The sequence below is a fragment of the Pelophylax lessonae genome (assembly GCF_965119305.1).
Source record: "Pelophylax lessonae genome assembly, chromosome: 9".
Classification (NCBI taxonomy): Eukaryota; Metazoa; Chordata; class Amphibia; order Anura; family Ranidae; genus Pelophylax; species Pelophylax lessonae.
The window spans coordinates 95,722,637-95,747,963 of NC_138776.1; the positions used below are offsets into that span (position 1 = coordinate 95,722,637).

General features: G+C 46.3%; 1 protein-coding gene across 2 annotated transcripts in view; it reads right to left on the reverse strand.

Annotated features, from left to right (window-relative positions):
* The window catches only part of NT5C2 (5'-nucleotidase, cytosolic II), a 242,470-nt gene that overhangs the window by 93,944 nt on the left and 123,199 nt on the right, over window positions 1-25,327 (reverse strand). For both annotated transcript variants that reach the window (XM_082268055.1, XM_082268054.1), the window contains exons 4-5: window positions 17,397-17,514; window positions 3,097-3,192 (exon numbers count right to left, since the gene is read on the reverse strand). In XM_082268055.1, the coding sequence (XP_082124181.1) occupies window positions 3,097-3,192; window positions 17,397-17,514 (214 nt within the window). The remainder of the gene's footprint in view (window positions 1-3,096; window positions 3,193-17,396; window positions 17,515-25,327) is intronic.

The following is a 25,327-nucleotide window of genomic DNA, read 5'->3' on the forward strand; positions in this document are numbered from 1 at the left end:
ATATGTATAGTCTGGAGGAAAGAAGGGAAAGGGGAGACATGACTGAAACCTTTAACCACTTTGCCGCTGCTCACTAGAGCTCTACTGCGGCAAAGTGGCTCTTGTAGGTCTGACGACGTAGACCTATGTCGGCAGACACTCCCCCTTCCGGAGGCTCGCTCCCGCTGTATTCAGTCACAGCGTGAGTCGGGCCAGGGGAGGAGCAGCGGCGATCGCCGCTGCTCTTCCCCGATCGTCGGGGAGTCGAGTCTGGAGATCAGCCCGCTTGTGTAAACAAAGCGGGCGGATCGCCTAAGTGACAGGCAGGGACAGATTGCAGGGTTCAGCATAGCTGAACATGCGATCTGTCCCTGTGTCACTCAGTCATCTCCCCCCCCACACGTCAGTAAGCACGAGGCATACATTAACCCCTTCCCTGCCAGTGTCATTTTTACAGTAACAGTGCATATTTATAGCACTGATTACTGTAGTAATGTCACTGGTAACCCAAAAAGTGTCAAAAATGTCAGTCAAGGGTCCGATTTGTCCGCCGCAATGTCGCAGTACCGCAAAAAAAAAAAATCGCAGATCGCCGCCATTACTCGTTAAAAAAAAAAAAAACGCCAAAAACGACAGAAATCTTTCCCTTAGTTAGTAAACGCAATAACTTTTGCGCAAACCAATCAAAATACGCTTATTTTTTTTTTTACCAAAAATAGGTAGCAGAAAACAAATTGGCCCGAAATGATAAAAAAAATTTGATTTTTACATTTTTTTGGGGGGGAATTTCATATAAAAAAATGTGAAAAATATTGTTATTTTTTCAAAATTGTCGCTCTTTTTTTGTTTATAGCGCAAAAAGTAAAAATCGCACAGGTGATCAAATACCACCAAAAGAAAGCTCTGTTTATGGGAAAAAAAGGACGTAAATTTAATTTGGGTACGGCGTTGCATGACCGTGCAATTGTCAGTTAAATTCGCACAGTGCCAAATCACAAAAAGTGGCCCAGACGTAAGACAGCAAAATCCTCCGGTGGTAAAGTGGTTAAATACATTAAAGGTGCAAATAAGATTTAGAAGGGCAGTATTTTCAATATGAAGCCAAGATCAAAAACACAGGGACATGACCTCAAACCAACAAGAGCAAAGTTCAAAACTAATCTTACATAGTATTATTTTACTGTAAAGAGTAGTTGATGTTTGGAATAAAATTCCAGCGGAGGTAGTGAGTCAGTCAACAGTAAGTGGATTCAAACATGCATTAGACAAACCTAAATTTATACTAAGACAAACAAAAGTTAAGAAAAACATATATATATATATATATATATATATATATATATATATATATATATATATATATATATATATATAGATTTTTTTTTTTTTTTTTTTTTTTTTTTTTAAATGGGGCAGACTTGATGGACCACTTTTTTTTCAATCTTCTAGGTTTCCATGTTAGGTTTCCATACACTTTAAGACTGTCCAGCTTAACCCAGCTTTCCGGCAGGGATGCTTTAAAAGCAGGTTCAACATGATACATTTTGTTCACTGTAAAGTAATGCCATCAATCTGTACACTAAAATTACATGTTGATTTCATTATAAAATTAATTCAAAACAAGGATATTACTATTGATTTCCCATTCTGGGTATAGAGCCACACAAACAAACCAATCTGGCAGAGTTCTCCATTTATAGCCTTGTAAAGGGTGATAATTACAAAACGAGAGCCACAGATTCATAACACAAAAAAAGGATTGTATTCTCTGACTGTTTGCTTTATAGAAAACACACAGACTGGTTTGCCCAGATACGTGCACACTGAGTAATTCAGTCATGCAGGTCTGAATGGAGCAATACATGTTGTCAATGTACAGCTTCACCAAATGATAAAAAAAAAAGCTGCTTAGTAATAAGATTACCATATAAAAACATGTGTTTGTGCATGATACTGATACAAGTTTCATTGCCATGTAGGACCCTATGCAGCAGGCAAACAAAGGATGTAGTAGGTAAATAGGGTGAGGCATTGTCTGCAAACAAAGGATCACTTTAGCAGACACAAAGCATCACATCAAAGGGAAAATTGGTTTGCTTCACTATGGTTTATTTTTACATTACTGATTCTTCATGGCTCTACACGACCTTTCCAACACTGGTTATTAATGCTGAAATTCAGAATAGGGGTTAATGACAGGTTTTACTGGGTATTGTCTGCATTAATTGAAGCACACACATTTTTTTAGTAAATATATTATTTACCATGGGTATTATTGACTTAAAACAGTCAGCAAAATATAAAGGCATGTCGAGAAATGCAAAGAGATTTTCCCTTGCCAGATTCTGAAATGTAAATGAAAGATGCGATATGCTTTATGATGCCAACCGTTCAAAAGGAAAAAAATTAAAGCTTTCTAAGGGTTAATTTACACCAGTGGCTGTGCATTATGCTGTGCATTACACCCACCTGCTGGTTCACTTTGTGCTGGGGTGGGTGTAAAAACACATCACACAGCTTACCCTTTTTTTTTTTTTTTTTTTTTGTGAAACGTCACAGAATTACTTTTTTATTCAACTACGTGTTGTCATATGCAAAAACAGGAAGGATAATATCCCGGAACACCACAGTACTCCCTAATAGTTAAATCAGTAAAAGGTGAAGCACCAGAAGGTGCTGCTCCTATCACAATGAACTGTGCAGTCTCCAACAGCAAGCAGTATATATATATATATATAGCCGCAAGAAAAAGTATGTGAACCCTTTGGAATGATATGGATTTCTGCACAAATTGGTCATAAAATGTGATCTGATCATCATCTAAGTCAGAACAATAGACAATCACAGTCTGCTTAAACTAATAACACACAAATAATGAAATGTTGCCATGTTTTTATTGAACACACCATGTAAACATTCACAGTGCAGGTGGAAAAAGTATGTGAACCCCTAGACTAATGACATCTCCAAGAGCTAATTGGAGTGAGATGTCAGCCAACTGGAGGCATAAGTTCACATCTTTGTTGAAAAAAGGGTACATACTGCATTTTTGGATCAAAACGACAAACATAGCTAGATTTGTTTGCCTCATCACAAGAAAAATATGTTAGAACTTACCCTCTCATGAAGTTAAAACCATGTGCACAAACAAGAATATTGCCATAGGCATCAACTTTCAAGAGATTTCCATATGTTGTATCAAACACCAAACCCCTGGGGGAAGAAAACAGATTATGAAACACACGTTCTTAAGATGCAGTTATTACTAGTAAACAAATGTAAAGCTTGAACTAAGCAGCTCATTAAAACACAGATATGCTGATAAAGAGATCTAAAATTAGAACCTTTGGCAAAAGTCATAATTGTACTGTATGTCCCACGTATATGTCCTGCTTTACTCTTATAGTTGCAATCATCTTTACAGTTCAAAACCATTTTCCCTAAATAATGTTAGTAATGCAGACCCATCCCACGGGTAACTATGTTTAAAAAAATGCTACTGAAATCGTGCAAAGCAATAGAGTCCTAATGAACTCCTATTGCTGCCCCTCCTTCATCCAGCCTTGGCACTGCTGTATAAGGATTACAGGAAAAATATTTGTACAAGCGGTTTTTAGAATTTAATAAAAGCGGCACAAAAACAAAAATAAAGAACAAATGCATAAAAAGTGAACTCATGAAAAATTATAGCAGTATTAAACCCAAACATTATATTGCACTTACGGTACCAATTCTTAGCTGTGAAGGCTTTTATTTTTCCTGATGATACAGCCAGAAAGTCTGTTGTTTTTTAACAGAACAAACTGATCTGCAGATGTATTTCTTAAGACGGTTAAGACAAACAATTTACCACTGACAGAGGTGCCTTTATGTAAAACCTTCATTCCAAAAGAAAAAAAAAAAACCTGGTTGCTGTAACTAATTATAAAGTGTGAGCTGGAGTTTGGCTTCAATTTGTTAGTGTATCTAAATCTGTTAGTATTAACACTACCCACCCACCAGACTGACAATGCTGCTGTCCAAAGGTGCCCCCTGTGCTCCTTCATCCAGATTTGAGGACTCTAATACAGGAGGTGTTACCGGCCAGATCACCAGGGGAAAACAGAGGGGGGAGCCTAAAAAAGAAATCGGATGCAGCCACCACATCTGACTGGTAAACCGAAATATATTACACATTTGGTTTTGAGTTTAATACTGCTTTGAAATATAATTCCAAGCAAAGATTAAAGACAAAAGTAGAACTCCAGACAAAGATTAAAGTAGGTCTTCAGGGATAAGTTCACTTTTTAGAAAAAAATAATAAATGCACATTTTTTTTGCAGGTAAAAAAAAATGGATTTTTCCTACAGATTACCTGTAAAATATTTTCCTTGGAGTACATCATGGGACACAGAGCAGCCATAATAATTACTATTAGGGTTATATGCCACCTATAGGTGAATGGACACTGGCAACTAAAAAGACAGGAAGTCTCCCTCTATATAACCCCTCCCATACAGGAAGTATCTCAGTTTTGCTGCAAGCAATAAACTTCCCAGACAAGAGGGGAGGGACCTCTGTGCCCTGTGATGTATTCCAAGAAAATGATTTTACAGGTAAGCTGTAGGAAAAATCCAAATTTCTTTATTGTACAACATGGGACACAGAGCAGCCATACAAATTACTATCTGGGACGTCCCAAAGCAATGCACTTGAGGGGAGGGGGGACACTGAGTGTGAAAACTGCAATCAGGCTAAAAGGATCTACATAGCTGCCTGCAGCACAATGCGGCCAAATGCAGAATCCTCTTGGGCCCCACCATCCACCTGATAAAATCTAGTGAAGGAATCTACTGAAGACCAAGTCGTGGCCCTGCAAATCTGAGCCGTAGAAGCTTGATGGCAAACTGCCCATGAAGCACCTACTTTTCTGGTAGAGTGTGCCTTTACCCGAAAACGTGGAACCTTTCCCTTTAAACCATACGCCTGGATAATAACCTGGCAAATCCACTGAGAAAATCGCAGACCTAGATGCTGCCTGCCCTTTCCTGGGTCCTTCTGGCAGCACAAAGAAAATATTGGGTCTTCCGAATCTGAGCTGACATCTTCAAATAGACCTAAAATGCACAAACTACATCGAGAAAATGTAACAACTTTTCCTCTGCTGTTTGAGGATCTGAAAAGAAGAAAGGCAGTGTAATGTCTTGATTCAAATAAAAAGCGGACACCACCTTGGGCAAAAACCCTGGGTGTGGACGTAGAATCACCCTATCTTGGTGCAAGATCAAAAATGGCTCCTTACAATAAAGGGATGCTAATTCTGACACCTTTCTAGCTGAAGTTACTGCAACCAAAAAGACTACTAACCATCCTTTTAGCCTTCCATTTTCAGATGGATCCGATTGCCAATCCTCTTGGATCCTGCAAGATCTTATCTGGGACTGCAGCATAACCTTAAAATATGGAGCGCTTCTCCAACCATGACCAACACCTCGAATACACTGGCAAAAAAACTGGGGTACTTCCTATGAGGGGTTATATAAAGGGGGACTTCCTGTCTTTTTAGTTGCCAGTGTCCAATCACCTATAGGTGACGTATAACCTAGATAGTATTTATTATGGTTGCTCTGTGTCCCGTAAAGTACGATAAAGAAAACAGGATTTTTTTGTTACTCACCGTAAAATCCCTTTCTCGGAGTTCATTGACGGACACAGCTGCTTCATAATCTTGAACATAGGGTCATTCTGCCCCCTACAGGTGTAGGAAACTAGGCAGAAAAAAGAAGCTGAGCAATGCCTATGGGCAGTCCCAGCTATTAGTAAACCCCCTCCCTGCCATAGGCAGCTCAGTTAGTCACAAAGCAGTAACAGAGAGGAAAACAAAAGAGGGATTGGTACTGTGTCCGTCAATGAACTCAGAGGAAGGGATTTTACGGTGAGTAAACAAAAAATCCCATTTTCTCTTTCTTTCACTGACAGACACAGCTGCTTCATAATCTTGACCATAGGGATGTCCCAAAGCAGTGTGTCAATGAGGGGTGGAAATCAGGATGCATATGCAACACCACCAAGAACTTCCTAGAAGAGGAACACCAAACCGCAAACAGCAGCCAGAAAACCCTTGCAGCCGAACCCCGCATTTAAAGATGTCCAAAACAGCAACTTCATAAAACATGTCAAAAACCAACCACCAGGTAGCCACCTGCAGTCTCGAGACACAGATGCCCGATTTTAGAACACCCAAGCGGTACCCATCACCGTAGCAGTGTGCTGTGGCGGGGGAATGGAAGAGCCCAACCTTTAATGGTGAAAACTGAACAACCATCTGCCTGACCCAGTGGGAAATTATGGCAGAGGAGGTTGCCAAACTCTATTAGGCTGCAGTAGGCACAAAAGACAACTCCGACTTCTAGAAGGAACTGTGGAAGACAGGTATACACAAACCACATCCAGGGGACGCTGTGCAATCTCCCCAGGATGTTGAGAGCGGAGAAACAATGTCCTGAGAAAACCGAGACCCCTAACTTACTCATGAGGAGACTTCTGCTCAAGGCCAATTTCAGATTCGTGCCCCAGAGAAGAAAGACTAAAATGCGAGGCACTAGGAAGCCATGTGGTGCAGATCGGCAGCCACACACCACAAAATGAACACCTTCTAAACACAATGGGAAGGCTTCTGAGAGGTAAGAAAAGATACATGCAACACAGTGGGAAGCCAAGGTCAGGTAACCCCAAGTTTTGCAGAACCTGGCTGTTAATAACCAAGCTGACAAGTTCAGCGATGGTAAGCAGGATGGAAGATTGGTCCCTGTGACAGAAAGTCTTTGTGCAGAGGCAGCCACCAAGAAATGTCTGCAGCCAGCCCAGCAGACCGGCATGAGGAAAACTCCAACACAGGCAAAACTGATGAAGCCATCCGGGTGCAGAGACCACCCTCCTCGAGCCAGTGTCTGACAACCGAGGTCGTCTGCCTAACAGTTAGCCACTCCTGGAATGTAGATGGTGGAGGGAGCCAACACGAGAAGATCTGCCCACTGAAGAATGTGGGTGATCTCCAGCATCACTGCCGAGCTCTTGTCCCACCCTAGCAAAAGGTCTAACCCAAAGTGGGGGCCATCTCCATCTGGATCCTGACTGGTAGCCCTCGAAGGACTTAGACAAAGGCTGTGCGACCAAAACAGCAGGCCAGTGATAGGCAGCCGGGACTCCTACAGCATTCAACTGCTCAGGGCCAACTGGAACCCAAAACTACCCCATTCTAGCCAGGAAGCTGTGGGGACCACTGCCCAATGTAGGGGGAAAAAAGGACTTTCTGGTCCGAAGAGATGGAGACAGAAGCCCCCATAGAAAGAAGGCCCCAGCCAAGTATCCCATGTGGATCTGGTTGGCCATGCACAAAAGACTTAATCAACTTGGCTATGATTCCCTTCTGCAGGACTCTTATATGGAGCTGTTCTTAAGGAACCACCTGAAGATGGATCCCCCAAGGCCCAGAACTGGCATGTGAAAAGACACAGGAAAGACCACCGAAGGGACAGCAGCCAAAGGAACGCAGTCTAGAGTACCAGAAGCTTGGCAGCTGGGAGGACCACCTTGGCTCGCTCTGAGTTGAGGAAACAGCCCCAGAATTTCCAGACGTATGATCGGAGACAGATCAGACTATTGGAGGTGCAACACCCAGCCAAACACCTAAAGAACGCACATGGAGAGTGGCACAGTGACTGATAATGCAAGACTCCTCTCGCAGGCGGAGGTCATCCAGATAGTCCATCATGGAAGTCTCCGGCTGTCACAGCTATGCGAGGACTGGACCCAGCACCTCGGTAAACGCCCAAGGAGTACAAACTGACCAATGTGGGCCCTGGACTGCAAGTGCAGATGTTCGATGAAGATATGGAAGAGTTTTAGATAGGCATTCTCGATGTGCATGGAGGCCAGGATTCCCCTAAAGAAGGAAGGCCACCATAAAGCGGATTGAGGTCATCTTGAACCTCTGTCTTTTACATGGAAATGCAGGGCCTAGAGATCCAGATCGGACAGACTCCTGCTCCTGCGAAACCGACAGGCAACAGCCCTGGAACCTCTCCAGTCCTGGAATGGGGCCATTACGCCCCGAAGGTGAAAAAGCTGCACCACTCCATACGGCGGCCGCAGACGGGAAGGGGCAAGCGGCAGACTGAAAGAAAGGAGTAAGGCAGGCAGATTGGAAGGAATGTCTTTCATGTAGACTGGCAGAACAGACCATAAACCCACCATTGGAAGGCAAAGAGGGACATAGTCTGCAAAACCAGGGAAGGCAACCACCTCACCCTGAAAATAAAAGGGGGCAAGCCCACATGCCGAGGAGGGTACATACACGAGCTGGGCAGGCTTGGAAACCAGATGTGTCTGTGCTACCCGTGGGAGATTTGACAGACTAGAATCCCTACAAACCTTGTTTACAATGCAGCTCTTTTCTTGTCCTGGGGAATGGGAGAGAGGAAACGACTCCCATCCGTAAAGTTCCTCTAGGATGTTGGCCAGGTAGGCGCCAAGGGGCCTCTCACCCTGTAAGAGTTAACAGCCTGGGCCTTACTAGGTGTTTGGTCTGAAGAATAACACTAAAACCAGGAAACTAATCAAGACACTACAGGTAAGACGTAAGGCTTAGAACCAATGGGGCCTGCATCCAAGGTAGCCGCACATGAGGTCCCGGGCCAGAGGGTCTGCCAGTTCCACAAAACCTGGACCTCGGTTGAAGAGCCAATCCAGCAACCGTAAATACAGAGCAGTTCCCTTCCATTGTCATCAAGGAAGGAGACTCCTCCATCGGTATCGTGGCCGCCCCACATTGTAGTGCGAGATGGAAATGTGCACAACAGGAGGGAACATCCACCACAACAGAAAAAATCTCCTCAAAAGGGCAACGTACCAAAACAAATGGTCAGAGCTGTAATCGGGTATAGTAGAGGTCTCCAACACATAGGACCGGAAAAGTGCCTGGCAAGACCTCAGCATGGCAAGATTGCCCAACAGCAAGTTCATCCATGCAGAAAAACAGAGGCCGGCTGATGCACAATGAGGTGGAACATATGACCCTCCAGGGGAAAATGCCCACAGAAACCTGTCAGGACCCGCTGTCAGCCCCCGAACCCACAAGCCATATACTTGTGCTCATAAGTTTACATACCCTGGCAGAATTTATGATTTCTTGGCCATTTTTCAGAGAATATGAATGATAACACAAAAACTTTTCTTTCATTCATGGTTAGTCTTTTGGCTGAAGCCATTTATTATCAATCAACTGTGTTAACTCTTTTTAAATCATAACCACAACAAAAACTACCCAAATGACCCTGATCAAAAGTTTACATACCCTGGTGATTTTGGCCTGATAACATGCACACAAGTTGACACAAAGGAGTATGAATGGCTATTAAAGGTAACCATCCTCACCTGTGATCTGTTTGCTTGTAGTGTGTGTGTGTGTGTGTGTGTGTGTGTGTGTGTGTAAGGTCAATGAGTTTCTGGACTCCCTACAGACGCTTGCATCTTTCATTCAGTGCTGCACTGACGTTTCTGGATTCTCTGGAGTCATGGGGAAAGCAAAAGAATTGTCAAAAGATCTGTATAAAACAGGAAAGAGATATAAAAGGATATCCAAAGAATTGAGAATGCCAATCAGCAGTGTTCAAACTCTAATCAAGAAGTGGAAAATGAAGGGTTCTGTAGAAACCAAACCACGGTCAGGTAGACCAACTAAAATTTCAGCCACAACTGCCAGGAAAATTGTTCAGGATGCAATGAAAAACCCACAAATAAGTTCAGGTGAAATACAGGACTCTGAAAACATGTGGTGTGGCTGTTTTAAGATGCCCAATAAGGAGGCACTTGAAGAAAGATGGGCTGCATGGTTGAATCCCCAGAAGAAAGCTATTACTATGCAAATGCCACAAAGTATCTTGCTTACAATACACCCAACAGCACAGAGACAAGCCTCAAATCCTCTGGCACAGTCATTTGGAGTGATGAGACCAAAATTGAGCTTTTTGGCCACAACCATAAATGCTGCATTTGGAGGGGAGTCAACAAGGACTATGATGAAAGGTACACCATTCCTACTGTGAAACACTGGAGGTGGATCGCTGATGTTTTGGCAATGTGCAAGCTACAAAGGCACAGGAAATTTGGTTAGAATTGATGGAAAGATGAATGCAGTACTTTATCAAAAAATACTGGAGGAAAAAATGGATTTTTGTAAAATCTTACCGTAAAATCCTTTTCTCTTAGCTCATTGACAGACGTAGTCCTCGGTGATACAGCACCTTCGGGTTATGTTGCCTCCACAGGAGCAGGACTAGACAGGAAATAAAAATGCTCTGGCCACACCCCAGGGGCAGTCCCCGAGGGTATATCCTCTCTCTCTCTCCGCCACAGCAAATCAGTTATGTCACAAAAGCAGTGCTTAGAGAATTTAACCCAACCCAACTCAAAAACAGAGGGGCGGGGACTACGTCTGTCAATGAGCTAAGAGAAAAGGATTTTACGGTAAGATTTTACAAAAATCCATTTTTCTCTATCGCTCATTGACAGACGTAGTCCTCGGTGATACAGCACCTTCGGGAAGTCCCAGAGCAGTATCACAAATGAGGGGTGGGAACATGGAAATCAAATCCCAATCTAGAAGGCCCAACCGGTGCCAACTAGAAGTTTACAATGCTCATCCTTAATGATGAGACTCAACAAAAATAAATTTTTCAAACAGAAAAAAACCCTCGAGGTAGACCACCGGTCTCCTCAAATTGCGGCCTGCAAAACCTTGCGGCCAAATGAGGCATCCGCCGATGCCATCACATCAATTTTATAGAATTTTGTAAAGGTATGTACCGACGACCAGGTGGCCGCCTTACATACCTGGACCACTGACGCCTGATGGCGAAAGGCCCAGGAAGTACTGAGCGCTCGAGTGGAGTGCGCCCTAACAGGGAACGGAGGACTCTGACCCTTAATAGAATAAGCCTGTACCACCGTCTGTCTAATCCATTTGGCAATGGTCGCGGCAGATGCAGGCAACCCCTTTCTGGGGCCATCCGTGATCACAAAAAGTGAATCCGTCTTACGGAATGATTCCGTAGCTTTCAGGTATACCCTGATTGCCCGAACCACATCCAAGGAATGCAACGCATGTTCCCGATGATGATTGGGCTGAGGACACAAGGAAGGTAGTACAATATCTTCATTCAGATGAAAACCTGAAACCACCTTAGGAAGAAAGGATGGCTTAGGATGAAGTACTACCTTATCCCTATGAATCACTAGGTATGGGGACTGGCATGATAATGCAGCCAGTTCTGACACCCTGCGAGCAGAAGTGATAGCCACCAAGAAGGCCACCTTCTGGGATAAAGTAAGCAAGGGAATCTCCCTGATGTTTTCAAAGGGAGGTTTCTGTAGAACCGACAAAACTAAATTAAGATCCCAGGGCGGTAAGGGCGCGCGGACTGGTGGAGCCAGGTGCCGCACCCCCTGGATGAAATTCCGCACCAAGGACTTGGTAGCTAAAGGTTTCTGAAAGAAGATTGCCAATGCTGAAACTTGACCCTTGATGGTGCTCAAGGCTAGTTTCTGCTCAACCCCTTTTTGCAAAAAAGCCAATATTCGAGTCACCGAATAGGTACGTGGAGGAAATCCTAAAGATTCGCACCACGCAATATAAGTCTTCCATGTGTGATAATAGACCTTGCTGGAAGTCGCTTTCCTTGCTTTAATAAGGGTAGGAATGACTGAAGCTGACAACCCTCTGTCCTTCAGTACTTGGGTCTCAATGGCCAGGCCATTAAAACCAGCGACTGTAAAGCACAATGGTAAATTGGTCCTTGAGACCACAGACATTCCCTGAGACGAAGTTCCCACGGAACGTCTGCGACTAGCATGTCCAAGTCGGCCAGGCCGGCTTGACGGGGCCAGCCTAGAATTTCTAGGACCACTGGCGCTGACTGGATCTGAACCAGGCGTCCCTAGAGCTATCTGGCCCCGACCATCCGAGAAAGTCTGGTCGTTTTCTGTTCCCACACATTTATCAGATACCTGATTCCTATCAGGGAGGGTGATCTTTTCTGGTTGAACCTCAGGGACCGAAGTCACCCGGCTAGAGGCTTCTTGGTCTGTCTGGTCAACCAGATCTGATTCCTGTGGAGAATAGAGACTAATCTTAGGAAAAGGTAAAGGAAAAGATCTATTCAGGGAACGGTGACTACCGCTCCCTGTAGTACTTAAATGTTGGAAGGGAAGAATCGCACCGGTAGTGGTAGTCGATGCTCGATCTAATATCCTGAATACCGGTGAAAACGTCCCCCCACCCTCACCCGGGTGGGGGCGCACCTTCAGGCTGTGTAATCCTTTGCTTCGGGTTTGGCTGAGTCGGTCCTCTGCTTGTCCGACCAGCCTTTCTTGAACCCTCCTGGAGGAGTCTTGCCTTTCCCGCTTGTTCCAGCCGGGCGTACGTACCCTTTATGGGCGGTAAAGAAAGGTCCTCGCTTGTTGCGAGGTCCCTTAGCTTTAGCAGCCTGTGGCAAAAAAGTGCTCTTGCCCCCAGTGGCATCCTTAATAATTTCATCTAGGTTGGCCCCAAATAGACGATTCCCCTGAAAGGGGAGATTCGTCAAGGTCTTTTTGGAACCTAGGTCAGCTGACCAGCATTTTAACCACAGCACACGTCTGAGGATTACCGCTGACATAGATGCATGCCCTAATAGGGGAGTAGTGTCCAAGGCTGCGTCACAGATAAACTGTAGCCCTTGTATAATCTGTTCCATCAAATCAGATGTTTCCTGGGGAATATCTTTTCCCCTAAGGTCTTGGTGTACCAATCTCGCCCATTCCGTAAGTGTCTGGGAAACTAGACCAATAACAATTACTGGTCTAAATGCTGACCCTATCAGAGAGAAGATAGTGCGGGACTCTGCTTCCATCTTCCGATCCACCGGATCCTTAAAGGACGAAGTGTCCTCCACTGGGATAACCGTGGCTTTATTCAGCCTGGAAATGGGTGGATCCACTACTGGTGGCACCGTCCATTTCTTAATGAAGGATTCCTCAAATGGATAGCGTCTAGCAATACGCTTGGAAATCGTAAAGGTACGCTTAGAATGCTCCCATTCTCCTTTAATTTTATTACCAAAACACTTGGGTACAGGAAAAACCTTCACTGTTTTGATGGGCTTGTTAGTACCAAAGGGAATCTCTGTTTCAGTTGCCTCTGCAGGTAAAACCTCAAGTCTTAAGGTTTCCCGCACTGCCACAACTAGTGCGTCCACCAATGCTTCTTCCTGAATTATAGCGGGAGAAGGAACGTCCTCCTCACTGTCTGAGGGAGCTTTACCTGAGGTAACAGCCCTTGCAGAGGGACCTGCAGCTGCAGTGACCCTCTCTGAATCTGAGTCAGAGGTGTCAGATAATATAGGGGTAGGCGGGGGTCGCTTCCTTGACCCCCGTCCCTGACAGGCTGCCTCCACCCGAGCCACCAAAGACTCCAAAACTGCTGTAAATGCATCCATACTCTGTGCACCGGCGGGTCCCGTGGCCCCCTCGAGGGAAACAGGTGGGGGAATTTGTGTGGCAGGGTCCATGATTATTCCAGTAACTTCCCGGGTTAATACAATTCAATTAAATAAAAAACTTTTTTTTTTTTTTTTTTCAGACCCCCAGCGCCACAAAAGCCCCTTAGTGTTACCTGCTAGGGATCCCTATCGATCGAGAGAGAGAGAGATAGACCCCCAGGCTCACCACTTGATGCTCAGAGTTTAACTGCAACAGGTTACAGCGCTGTCTTCATAAACAGGAAGTCTTTTGGCTGGCTGCCCAGGAAGAAAGGAGGCAGCTCCGCCCCTCTGCACGCCTTCCGGCGCCTCCCCTAGCTCCACGAGGTGTTTGGATCACCTCAAACATGGCCGCCCCCATGCTGGAGACACGAGGCTACGCCAAAATGGCGGCTCGTGCGATCCAGCAAAAAAAATGGCGGCGGCCTGTACCGAATAGCGGTGTGCTGCAGAGCACACAACACCTTCTCTGCATGGGGATTTGGCGTGGTTGGCGGTACCGGCCCTGGCGGACCCCGCATGGCCGTTCGGAAGGCCTGCTATAGCTGGAGATTTGACTAGGAAGGCAGTCTACATGTCCGTGGCTTCTGACTGGTAGGTACTTTATTATTATCATAGTAAGATTCCCAGACTGCCACTGATTACAATCTTTTTAACATGTATACAATTAGATTGTTAGCTCCCAAACCAAGCCTCCTGGCTTTTTGCACATAAAATCACACTCAAAGTAGGGGGATCTGTGCCATGTTATAGGATAGAGGGGGACTCTATCTTACCATACAGAGAGGGGCCCGCGTTCACCACAAGACCCGTCAGGGGAAAGGGGGAACATACTACTCACCATACCGGAACCAGGCGGGCACCAACTCCTGACAGTACCCCTCTCCACCGGGGCGGGAGGGCTGTCGACCAATACGGACGCCGTGACTCATGGTCCTTGGCGTTTCAGCGAGACGTTTAACTCGCGGGGTCAGTCCCCCAGTGGGACTATGTCGCGGCCGACCCAGCGCGGAGCTATGGCCTGCACGCGCTCGTAGGCTGAACTGGGGTGACCACCGGATCTCAACATCCAGCCCGTCGCCCAGTTCAGCTTTCTTGCTTGAAGATCTCACAGGAACACTGGAGAAAAAAAGCTGTCTAAAAAATCTTTTTAAGAAAAAAATCTTGCCAGGACCGAAGATCCCAGCAAGGTATCTAGGTCCTTACTCCTGACTAGACAGAAAAAAACTGATTTGCTGTGGCGGAGAGAGAGAGGATATACCCTCGGGGACTGCCCCTGGGGTGTGGCCAGAGCATTTTTATTTCCTGTCTAGTCCTGCTCCTGTGGAGGCAACATAACCCGAAGGTGCTGTATCACCGAGGACTACGTCTGTCAATGAGCGATAGAGAAATTTGCATTCACCACACCGAAAGCTGCGCATGGGCGTACTTGGACATTTCATCATGCCAATGATCCTAAACACAAGGCCAAGTCGACCTGTCATTGGCTACAGCAGACTAAAGTGAAGGTTCTGGAGTGGTCATCTCAGTCTCCTGACCGCATTATCATTGAGCAACTCTGGGGAGACCTCAAACGTGCAGTTCAGCCCAAGAAGTTACAGGAACTGGAGGCTTTTTGCCAGGAAGAATGGGCAGCTTTACCATCTGAGAAGATAAAGAACCTCATCCACAAATACCACAAAAGACTTTAAGCTGTCATTGATGTAAAAGGGGGCAATACATGGTATTAAGAACTGGGATATTTAAACTTTTGATCAGGGTCATTTGGGTAGTTTCTGTCATTAGGATTTAAAAAGAGTAAACACAGTTGATTGATAATATATAGCTTCAGCCAAACACTAACCACAAATGAAAGAAATGTTTTTGTGTTATCATACATATCCTCTGAAAATTGGCCAAGAAATCATAAATTCTGCCAGGGTATGTAAATTTATGAGCACAACTGTAGCTGAAAAGCATGGGCACAATGGGAGTAGAAGTCCAGCATTTGCCAGGGAGGACACCGGGTACAGAGGACAGCTGCAGCAATCCAAAAACACGGTAATCAAGGGGGGTTGCAGATGGCTGTCTTAACAGTGACAAGGCAATTTGTTTGGGGAAGAAGGCAGCCTACTGCCGCTGGGGGTCGGGGGGGCATTAGAGGGGTTTAAAGACCTTCCACCTACCGGAGCCCTCCCAGTATGGTATTTAGAAGAACAGGAGTCCACACAACACTCAAGCCCCCTATGTTCCAGCAGCGCAGTATCAGCAGGTGTCTGCACCGCATTCTAAATGGCACTAGTACTGCCTAAAACCAGAAATACCCACTGGTGGAGCAGCCAACCATCACTGTGCCCACAGCCAAAATTGAACCATGCCAGGCAGAGGTAAAAGGCAAATGAGGCCACCAGGTGCATGTACGTGACTATACACCAAGGACCAGCACCTCACATGAGCCAGGGAAGGTCAACAGCTACCGGGGTGCGCCCTGCAGTGAAGGCAGCTCAGTCAGATGAGATCTGCTCGCGTAGATGGGGAAGCCTGTCACACCACGCCAAAATGGTTGACTGCCAGGACTACACCAATATGGAGCCGGTGCCAAATGCCACTCACATCCGATAGGTAGGAGCCCAAAAGCAATGTGATGCCACCTCCAGCTGTTTAGGCATCCAAATCTGCAATCAAGCCATGCAGGAGGCAGGCACTAGGCTGGAAAAGCCAGGAATAGCACAGCCCACCTAGTGGGCCTCAACCTAAAGTGGCGGCCGTATCCGACCACTGGCGGGTGTACTTGCAGGAATGCCCTGAGGCCAAAACTAGAGGGCAGCCAAACAGCATAGTCAGCCAGACCGCTGACTACCAGGGAGGATGGTGGGTCTCCTCCGCCGGGGGTGGGGAGCCACCTGCTCATCCGGGGACACCACTGCACACTGGACAGAACCACCCAGTATCCAGTCCCCCCTTGTGGGAGTACACACACATACACAGGAGAGCAGAGGGGAAATAGAAGGTACCAAACACCACTCCATTCACCCAGGGGAAAAGAAGTGAAAAGGAGGATGTACTATGCTACTTACCTAAAAGCAGGCAGGTACCTACCCCTGACAGAACACATTTGCACCAGGAATGGGATTTTGTCCACCCAGGGAAACACTGTGACACAGCTACAGGACACTCAGTCATGTGTGTCCCCTGTGAGGAACACTCATGGGCTGCCCAAGGAGCAGTTGTCCCACACCACGTCCAGGGAAGAAGGGGGACATCTACTTACCAATCCAGGCAGGTTGGCACGGGTAAGGTTCCTGAGACAGATCCTCATCTCCACTGAAGTGGAGGGGCTGTCGGCCAGTGTAACACTGTGGAGCCTGTAAAGCATTGCACCAGCAATCAGCAGATCACTGGTGCCATGCAGGTCTTCTGCAGTACTGTCAGTGTATCTGCTTGTGTGTACGTCCCGCACGGGCAAGCAGATACAATCTGACAGGAAGAGAGAATAAACTACAATGGTGCTCCACAGCGCAGTGGTAGTTCCCCCGAATTCTACAAGCTGACAGCAAAGTAGTTTTCCATTCACAGGACACTGTGAAAGAGTGACACGGATGGACTTTTTTTTTTTTTTTTTTTAATTATGACAGCTCTCTATCTAGAGATAGAAAGAGAAAAGATTCCCGCTAGCTGCAGAGAATTGGGGAGGTGCAGGGACCGGTCCGTTCATAACTTGTTACACCCTGAATATGTGTAAGTGTAACATGTAATAGGTTACGAAAGGTGAACTTATCCTTTAAATATTTACCTACAGCTCCACTTTCAAACAGCATATAGATTTTGGCTTAATACTTTAAGACATTACACACATTACACATATTAAGCATAATTTCGCACCTGGTGGGGAACGTTGGGTCATAGACAAAACTTAGAAGTTCTTGAGGATAACCGATAGACACCAATCTTTCAACAGTCAGGTCAAAACCAAGAGATTCATATTCTGGAGACTTGTATACTGAAGAGACAAAAAGGATTACATTAAAGTGGCTGTAACCAAAAAAAATTAGATTTTTGTACTTACTGTAAAACCCATTTCTCAGAATTCATTGACGGACACAGCTCTCCATTATTCAGAAGCATAGGGTTATGTTGCCCCCTACAGGAGTAGGACAATAGGCAGAAAAAAAAAAGGACTTGGCTACGCCTTTGGGCAGTCCCAGGTGGTATACTCCCACTCTCCCGATATTTTCAAAGGGAGGTTTCTGGAGGACTGAAAGCACCAAATTCAGATCCCAAGGCGGTAGAGGAGACCACACTGGTGGAGTCAGATGTCGAAAACCCTTGAATAAAAAGGTACACACCAGGAAATGCCTGGCCAGAGGTCGCTGAAAGAAGACTTTCAAGGCTGATACCTGGCCCTTGATGGTACTCAAGGCCAATTTCTGCTCAACACCGCATTGTAGAAAAGCCAAAATCCAAGCCCCCGAAAAATCAAGGGTAAACTCCAATCGACTCACACCACGAAATGTAAGTTTTCCAAGTACGATGGTAGAACTTCATAGAGGTAGACTTCCTACCCTCCAGTAGTGTCAGAATAATCCACCCAGGCAAACCTCTATCCTTCAACATCTGGCTTTCAACAACCAGGCTGTCAAATCCAGGGACTGTAAAAGCAAGATAAAATGATCAGCCCTCAAAACAGTAGATCCTCCCTAAGAGGCAGTCTCCAAGGAACGTCTGCGACCATTAGCCCCGGGTCAACGTACAAAGACTGAAAAGGCAAGTCTGGAACCACTAAAGTGACCGGAATCCACTTAGCCTCCATTCAGCGCAAAAGCCGCGGCAGAAGCTTGAGAGAAGGAAAAGCGTAAATCAGACGATACTGGCCCAACAGGGCAACCAAAGCGTCCGTGGTATCCCCCCCCCCCCCCACCGAGGAGGACTTTGCCACAAACCTTGGTACCTTTCTGTTGAGCCAGGATGCCAACAGATCCACCTTGGGGGGCCCCACCGTAGACATATCTGATGAAAATACGTCCGGATGAAGGGACCGCTCCCCTTGGTCCATCGCCTGCCGACTGAGATAGTTAGCCTGCCAGTTTTCCACTCCTGGAAAGGGTACGGTAGATAGAGAGGGCCAGAACGAAGCGTTCTGCCCACTGGAGAATACCGGCTACTTCCAGGGCACCTAACACACTCTTGGTTCCCTCTGGTGATTGACATAAGCCACCGCTCTGGCATTATACAACTGGATCCGCACCAGAAGCCCCCGGAATCGATCTATCCAGTGATCGAGACACATCCTGATCGCCCAAAGTTCTAAGACATTGATCGGCAGTCCAGACTCTTCCAGCATCCAAGAACCCTGAGCGGAGTGCAGTCCCAGGACATCTCCCCACGCGGACAGACTGGTATCCATAGTGACCACTGCCCAATACAGGGGGAAAAAGGATTTGCCCTGCCGAAGAGCCAGAGAACGAAGCCACCAGACCAGAGACCCCCTGGTTTCCCGGCTCAGCCGAATGCGATTGTCCAGGGACTTCGGACACATGTCCCATTTTACCAGGATTTCCCTGTAAGGGGACCTTGTGAGGAACTGTGCAAACAAAACCACCTGGAAGGTAGGGACCATCAAGTCCAGCACCCGCATGCAAGTCTGGAGGAAAGAACACCTGCTGGACAGCAGTAGGTGAATTGCAGCATGCAACTTCTGGAGCTTGTCCAGAGGAAGGAACACTCTGGCTAGGGCTCAATCCCGAGTCAGACCCAGTTAATCCAATTTTCTGGATGGAATCAGAGCAGACTTCTGGTATTTTAGAAGTTAACCGAACTCTGTCAGGGTCTGTATAGTAATCTCCACATCATCCGTCAGGGCAGCAGAGGACTCCGCTCGCAAGAGGAGGTCATCCAGATGGCCCAGTACTGCAATCCCCCTCTAATGTAGCAACGACAGAACCGGGTCAACACTTTGTGACGACTCAGGGAGCGGAGGCAAGATCAAAGAGTAACGCCACAAACTGGTAATGCTCCTCTGCCACAGCAGCAAGAAAGTCCCCCTGATGAAGGGATGCCACCACCGCGCGAATGGACTCCATTCAGAACTTCTGTACAAAGACGTTCAGGGCCTTGAGGTCCGCAATTGGAGGAACCTTGCCCTCCTTTGGGACCATGAACAGGATTGAATAAAAACTCTAAAACCGTTCCAATACCGGAACCAGGACAATCACATCCTAAAGCAACAGGTCTTGCACTGCCCCAAAGAGAGCTTGCAATCGGCCCGGGACAGATGCAAATAGGAAGAGAAGAACCTTTCCAGAGGGCATAAATTAAACTATTTTGTAACCGGAGAGTATAACTTTACCAAGGAGGTTTGCGGGCCCGGAAACCAGCAAAGATGTGCACTCCCACCCCAGGCACAGGTGAGGGCACACCTTTATTCCGAAGGAACCCTGCCTGCGGGTCTAGAGAATCCCGCTCTCACCTTGCCAAACCAGGGCCGTTTAGAACCTCCCGAAGAGGGCTTGAAAGGCTTTGAACCCTTGTCAGTGGACCCTGCGGGACGAAAAACTTCTTGTTAGCCGAGAAAGACATGCCGCATCTGCAACAAGATTCTTTTCCCTTCCAAGACTGTGGAAGCAAGGTACTCCCCAACCCCCCCGTGTGACTCGTAATGATGTCATCCAGGGTAGCCATAATCGCCTGGAAAAAGAAAAAGTAAATCAGACAGAGCTTTGATAGAAGTCTGGTCTGCAGACCAACATGTAAGCCACAATACACGCTCAATCATCAATGCTGAAACAGATAGCTTAGAAATCAGGGGAACTGCGTCCAAGCAAACATAGAAGACAAAACTGCCGCCTTCGACCAACTAGTCTGTCACCCAGCAAAGGCAGGGGGAATCTGCTCACCCTCTAGGTCATGGCACAAAAGCGTAGCCCAGTGTTTTGCATCACCAGGGCAATGGCCAGGACAGGCATAAGTGCCGGGCCAGCTAAAGTGAACATATTGCAGGCCACAGACTTCCTGTCACCCAGGTCTTTAAAACTCGGAGATTCCTATACCGGAATCATGGTTGTGTGTTCAACCTGGAGACAGGGGGGTTCCACCACTGGTGGATCAGTCCATTTCTGGAGGAGAGACTCATCAAAGGGGTACCACACCACAAAAGCGTGTAAAAACCACACGTTATGGATGCTCCCACACTTTAGAGACAAATTTGTTAAAACAGGAGGGATAAGGAATCACATTTACCGCGCGAGACAGCTTGTGGCTGCCAAAGGGGACCGGCACCTCCGCCGCAGTCTCAGCTGCATCCTGCAATCCTAAAGTTTCCCACACAAAGGCAATCAGTGTCAACCAGTGCCTTCTTGTGTGCAGCTAAAGGTGTGGAGTTATCATCCTCTCTATCTGATAATCAGGGAGCATGGCAGCAGACTCCGCGGGGTGGGTCACATCCACTGCGGCCGAGTCAGATTCAGGATCTGATGAGACAGATGAGGCAGGGGAAGATGGGGGATGCTTTTTGCTAGCCCCCGCCCAAAAGCCACCTCTACCTGGGAAAGAAAAGATTTCCAGGATCGCCGTCAGTGCACCCATGGAGGGCTGGGACCCCTGAGAGGGGGGTCAGGTGGGGAAACGTGCTCCTGAAACTCCATAAGTAACGAGGGGGACCCCCACAAAAAGTGTCCAGCACCGCTATGGGCCACCCCCACCACGCCGGTAGCACTACCTGGTCACCAGCAAGCAGAGCACCCCACATCCTACACTAGAGAGAGGGAGGGACCCCACCAGAGTAGCACCGGTCTGCAGCAGGAAGCATTGCTCCATTTGCAGCATCCAAAGGGAAGGGAAAAACCCCAGGAGTCAACACCTGGGAAAAGGAGGAGCCCACGAGGCTCCCCTGTCATAGCCACAGCACCATTAGCATGCCGGCCCAACGAAAAATGGCCGCCAGGCTACACAAACATGGCCACCAGCCATAGAAAGACAAGGGCTATGACAAAATGGCCACCACACTTGGCTCCACTGGACCCAGTAGGGATCCCTGGAGCCCTGGCATTTAACCAGTAAAGAGAGGGTGGAACCAGACACAGGATCCCAATAAGAGGCAGTTTCCCTCCCCCCCCCAGCTGAGAAGCCCAACCGTTGCCAGCGCCCCCCCCCCCCAACAGTACAGTACACCAGCCCCAGTCACTATCTCAACCCACCACGATACCCCGATGAGGGGGGTGGGGGTACCAGATGGCCCACAGGGACCACCAACAACCAAGGGGGGGGGTCTGAGGGGAACCCACAAGTTTGACCGTCCCAGGGAGGGGCCCGCATCCACCCCAAAACCCTCCAGGGGGAGTTGGGTGGGGGAATAGCTACTCGCCATACCAGGAACCAGATGGGCACACATACAAACCATGGCCAGACAAAACCTCTTTGAAATAGGGGGTTGTTGGCCAGGAGGAACGCTGCGACTCAGGCCGAGACCCAGTCGTATGCGACCTCACAAGGCGTTTAACTCGCAGGCCAGCCCCCGTCCAGTGGGGCTATGTCGCTGCCGACCTAGCGCGGAGCTGTGGTTCTGCATGCGCTCGCTGGCCAGACTGGAATGACCACTGGATCTAGATTATGCAGCCTGCCGCCCACTCCGGCAGTTAATTGTAGATCTCGCAGGAAAAAAAAAAAACAACAGGAGAAAAACCCATATAAAAAGGAAAAAATTCCCAGGAGGAAACTAGGTCCTTACTCCTGACTAGGCAGAAAAAAACTGAAGACCTATAGTAGAGAGGGGTATACCACTTAAGACTTCCCATAGGCATAGCCAAGAGGCGATAAAACACTATGGTTCTGAATAATGGAGAGCAGTGTCCATCAATTAACGAAACAGAAAAATGTTAATGATATATAGCACAGTGCTTTTGCAGTGTCATTTGTCCCAATACATGTTCTACAATACCTGGTTGATCCTACCTGTTCCAGTTTTCCCCTATGTGTACTGACCACACTAATCATGGCTGCTGAACGATGATAGCATGGTCAGATTACATGCCTCCGTCATCCCGCTGCGTTCAGAGTCTCTGCATCTCCCCCTCCCTCTCCCCCTGTCATTTATGTAGTCTGTGCTATGGGCCAGATCTCCTCTCCTGCCTGCCCCTCCCCTCCTGCATATATTCCCTTGTGGCTGTAAAGTAACATAAGTACAGTGTGAGGTTTTTTTTTTTATTATTCTAAAAATATAATACCCTTCTTTGCCCACTGCTGTGTGGGTCACGTATCCTCCCTCTGATAGCTTGCATATGTCAGGGGGAAATATCAGCCCCTCCCACTGTACTCCCTTAGATCAGGAAGGAGAGTGGAGGAAGGACACGTGACCACACTGCAGAGCTGGTCAAAGAAGGTATTCAGCTTTAAAATGTAAAAAAAAAAAACAAAAACAAAACAGACACATACAGACCCACACTATACTAAATATGTACATATAATAGAGGGGATACAAGTAATTTATATATGTAGACTTTACAACCACTTTAAATAGACCAGTTTACATCAAGGTTTATTCTAAAAAAAAAAAAAAAAAAAAAGAAGATGAAGGCATACTACACAGATGAGTATTTAAAGCAGAGTTCAACCCAAAACTGGAACTTGCGGTTTAAAGCCTCCTCCCTGACTCCTGTTTGTGAAACAGACCTTTTGGAGAGGTGGCGGGAGGGAGCAGATACCCAATTTTGACAGGTACCTGCTCCCACTACCGTTCTGGTCGCCTTAGGCGATCGGAAGCGGAAGTTTTACTTCCAGATGTCTTCTGGGACACACAAAAGGTCCTAGAAGACCTCAGGACCAGTCACAGAGAGCAGCGCCGCTCGCGCATGCACAGTGAGCACCTGGCTGTGAAGCCGCAAGCTGTCACAGCCGGGTGCCCATAGTAGAGATGCTGGCGCCACAGAGGGAGGACACATGGAAAAGAGGGCTGGGGTGAGTATACCGCTGGATCATGGGACAGGTGAGTGGTTGTTTAGTAAAAGTCAGCAGCTACACTTTTTGTAGCTTCTGACTGTAATAAACAAAAAATGACTGGAACTCCGCTTTGATGGCATATAGCTGTACATAGGAGTCAGAATATTTAGGAATACAAGCGAAAATGAGTTTTAGGTGCTCAGTGCTCTCTCACACTAACCAAATTCCTTTTCTATTTACGGTATTGGAAGATTACATGGAAATTAATGGCCCACGCTGGCCAGCACTTTCTGAGAAACTTCCATAAATAAACCTGTATAGTTCAGCGAAATAACAGGATAATTGGATCTTGCCTCCAATATCTCCATAAAATGTTATTTTCGTTTGGCGCATTTACCTGTACAGCTTTATACTGTATGTATGTACTTGCTCATCATAGCTGAAGGTGCTCTACAGTGCTTCCAATCATTATATCAAAATCATACAGATCCTTGAATGACCTTTTTTTATAATGTAACAAACATCAAATGAATGCCAAATATGCTCTCTATATCTCCCTAAAAAAGAGGTGATAGTTTGGGGATATCTAACCATAAGCAGACTGATGGGAAAATCAGTAAGCCAATAACACAAGTAGGCAATTACATTTCTGTGGGGTGTTCAGTACACCATCTGTGTACAGAATACCTCCAGGCAGCCATGTTGCATTTTTCAGAAAATGACAGTACTGCAGATTGAACATAAAAAGTAATTTTTAAATACCATTCAATTACAATATGGCTTGTGTAGCAATTTTATATGTTGTTTTTTTTTTTTTTTTTTGGTTGTTACTTTTTCCCATGAAAGTGAAGTTTCCCGTTAATGATACATCTAGCCTCAAGTGTATAAAAAAATATTTTCCAGAACCAGGCAGAAGGAAAACACATTCTGTACAGGGTTTGCCGTTTTGTTTTTGACTTTTACTATACTCATAGCAGCTTCAAGTGAACATCTAATCAACTAGATCTGGAGGGAATACAGTTACTGAGACAAGTAATCAAAACTGAAAGCACATGCAGAACTCTGCAAATATTTCTTTTATATATATGTTATATTTATAAAATATTTTGAAAATCATTCAAGAGGCTTAAAAGAATTAAATCATGCAATTTGTTTTTAATTAGTGGTTAGTCTGAAGTAAGTCAGACTTCTTGGAGTGGATTTCCTGTGTGAAGAGGACTCCGACTGCTGTGTAATCATTGCAATGGTTAAGCAGAGATGGCACGACGCTCATCACTTAACAAGACCTGCTGTCATACTGATAGCTATATGACTTTGTGCTGTCTGCCTTTGTGAAACAGATCACATACTTCCCCCCAGGCCAAGTCTAGTTGAAGGCCACACAACAAACTGGCACTAGTCCACCAAACACAGTGGTGTATTAATTTTAGGTCCTCCCCCCAGATTTCACAGATTTGGATTCTTCAGCTGCTGAAACAGAACAGGATGTTCTCAATGGAAATTAGTAACAGTGCGGTAGAGAAAGTTTTAGCTGTATATGGAGGGCAGTTTAAGTCAAACTGGGACTTTTGAGTTTATTAAATAAAAGAACAAATTTCAAGGAGTGGAAACTGCATTTATTTTTCCAACATACTCCCCTACTACATTTATAAGCTTTATCCCAGCGTGTAACTGATGCCTGGAAAGCTTTGACATAGAAAGATTTGTCAGTACTCCTGAACTATCCTAGGACAGCCTGCTTCACTTTGTCATCAGAGCTGAAATGCTGACCTCTGAGGAACTCTTTTAGGGGTCCAAACAATTGGAAATCACTCAGAGCGAGGTCGGGGCTGTAAGGGGGTTGTGGCAATACCTCCCAGCCGAGTTGCTGTAAAGTGTACATG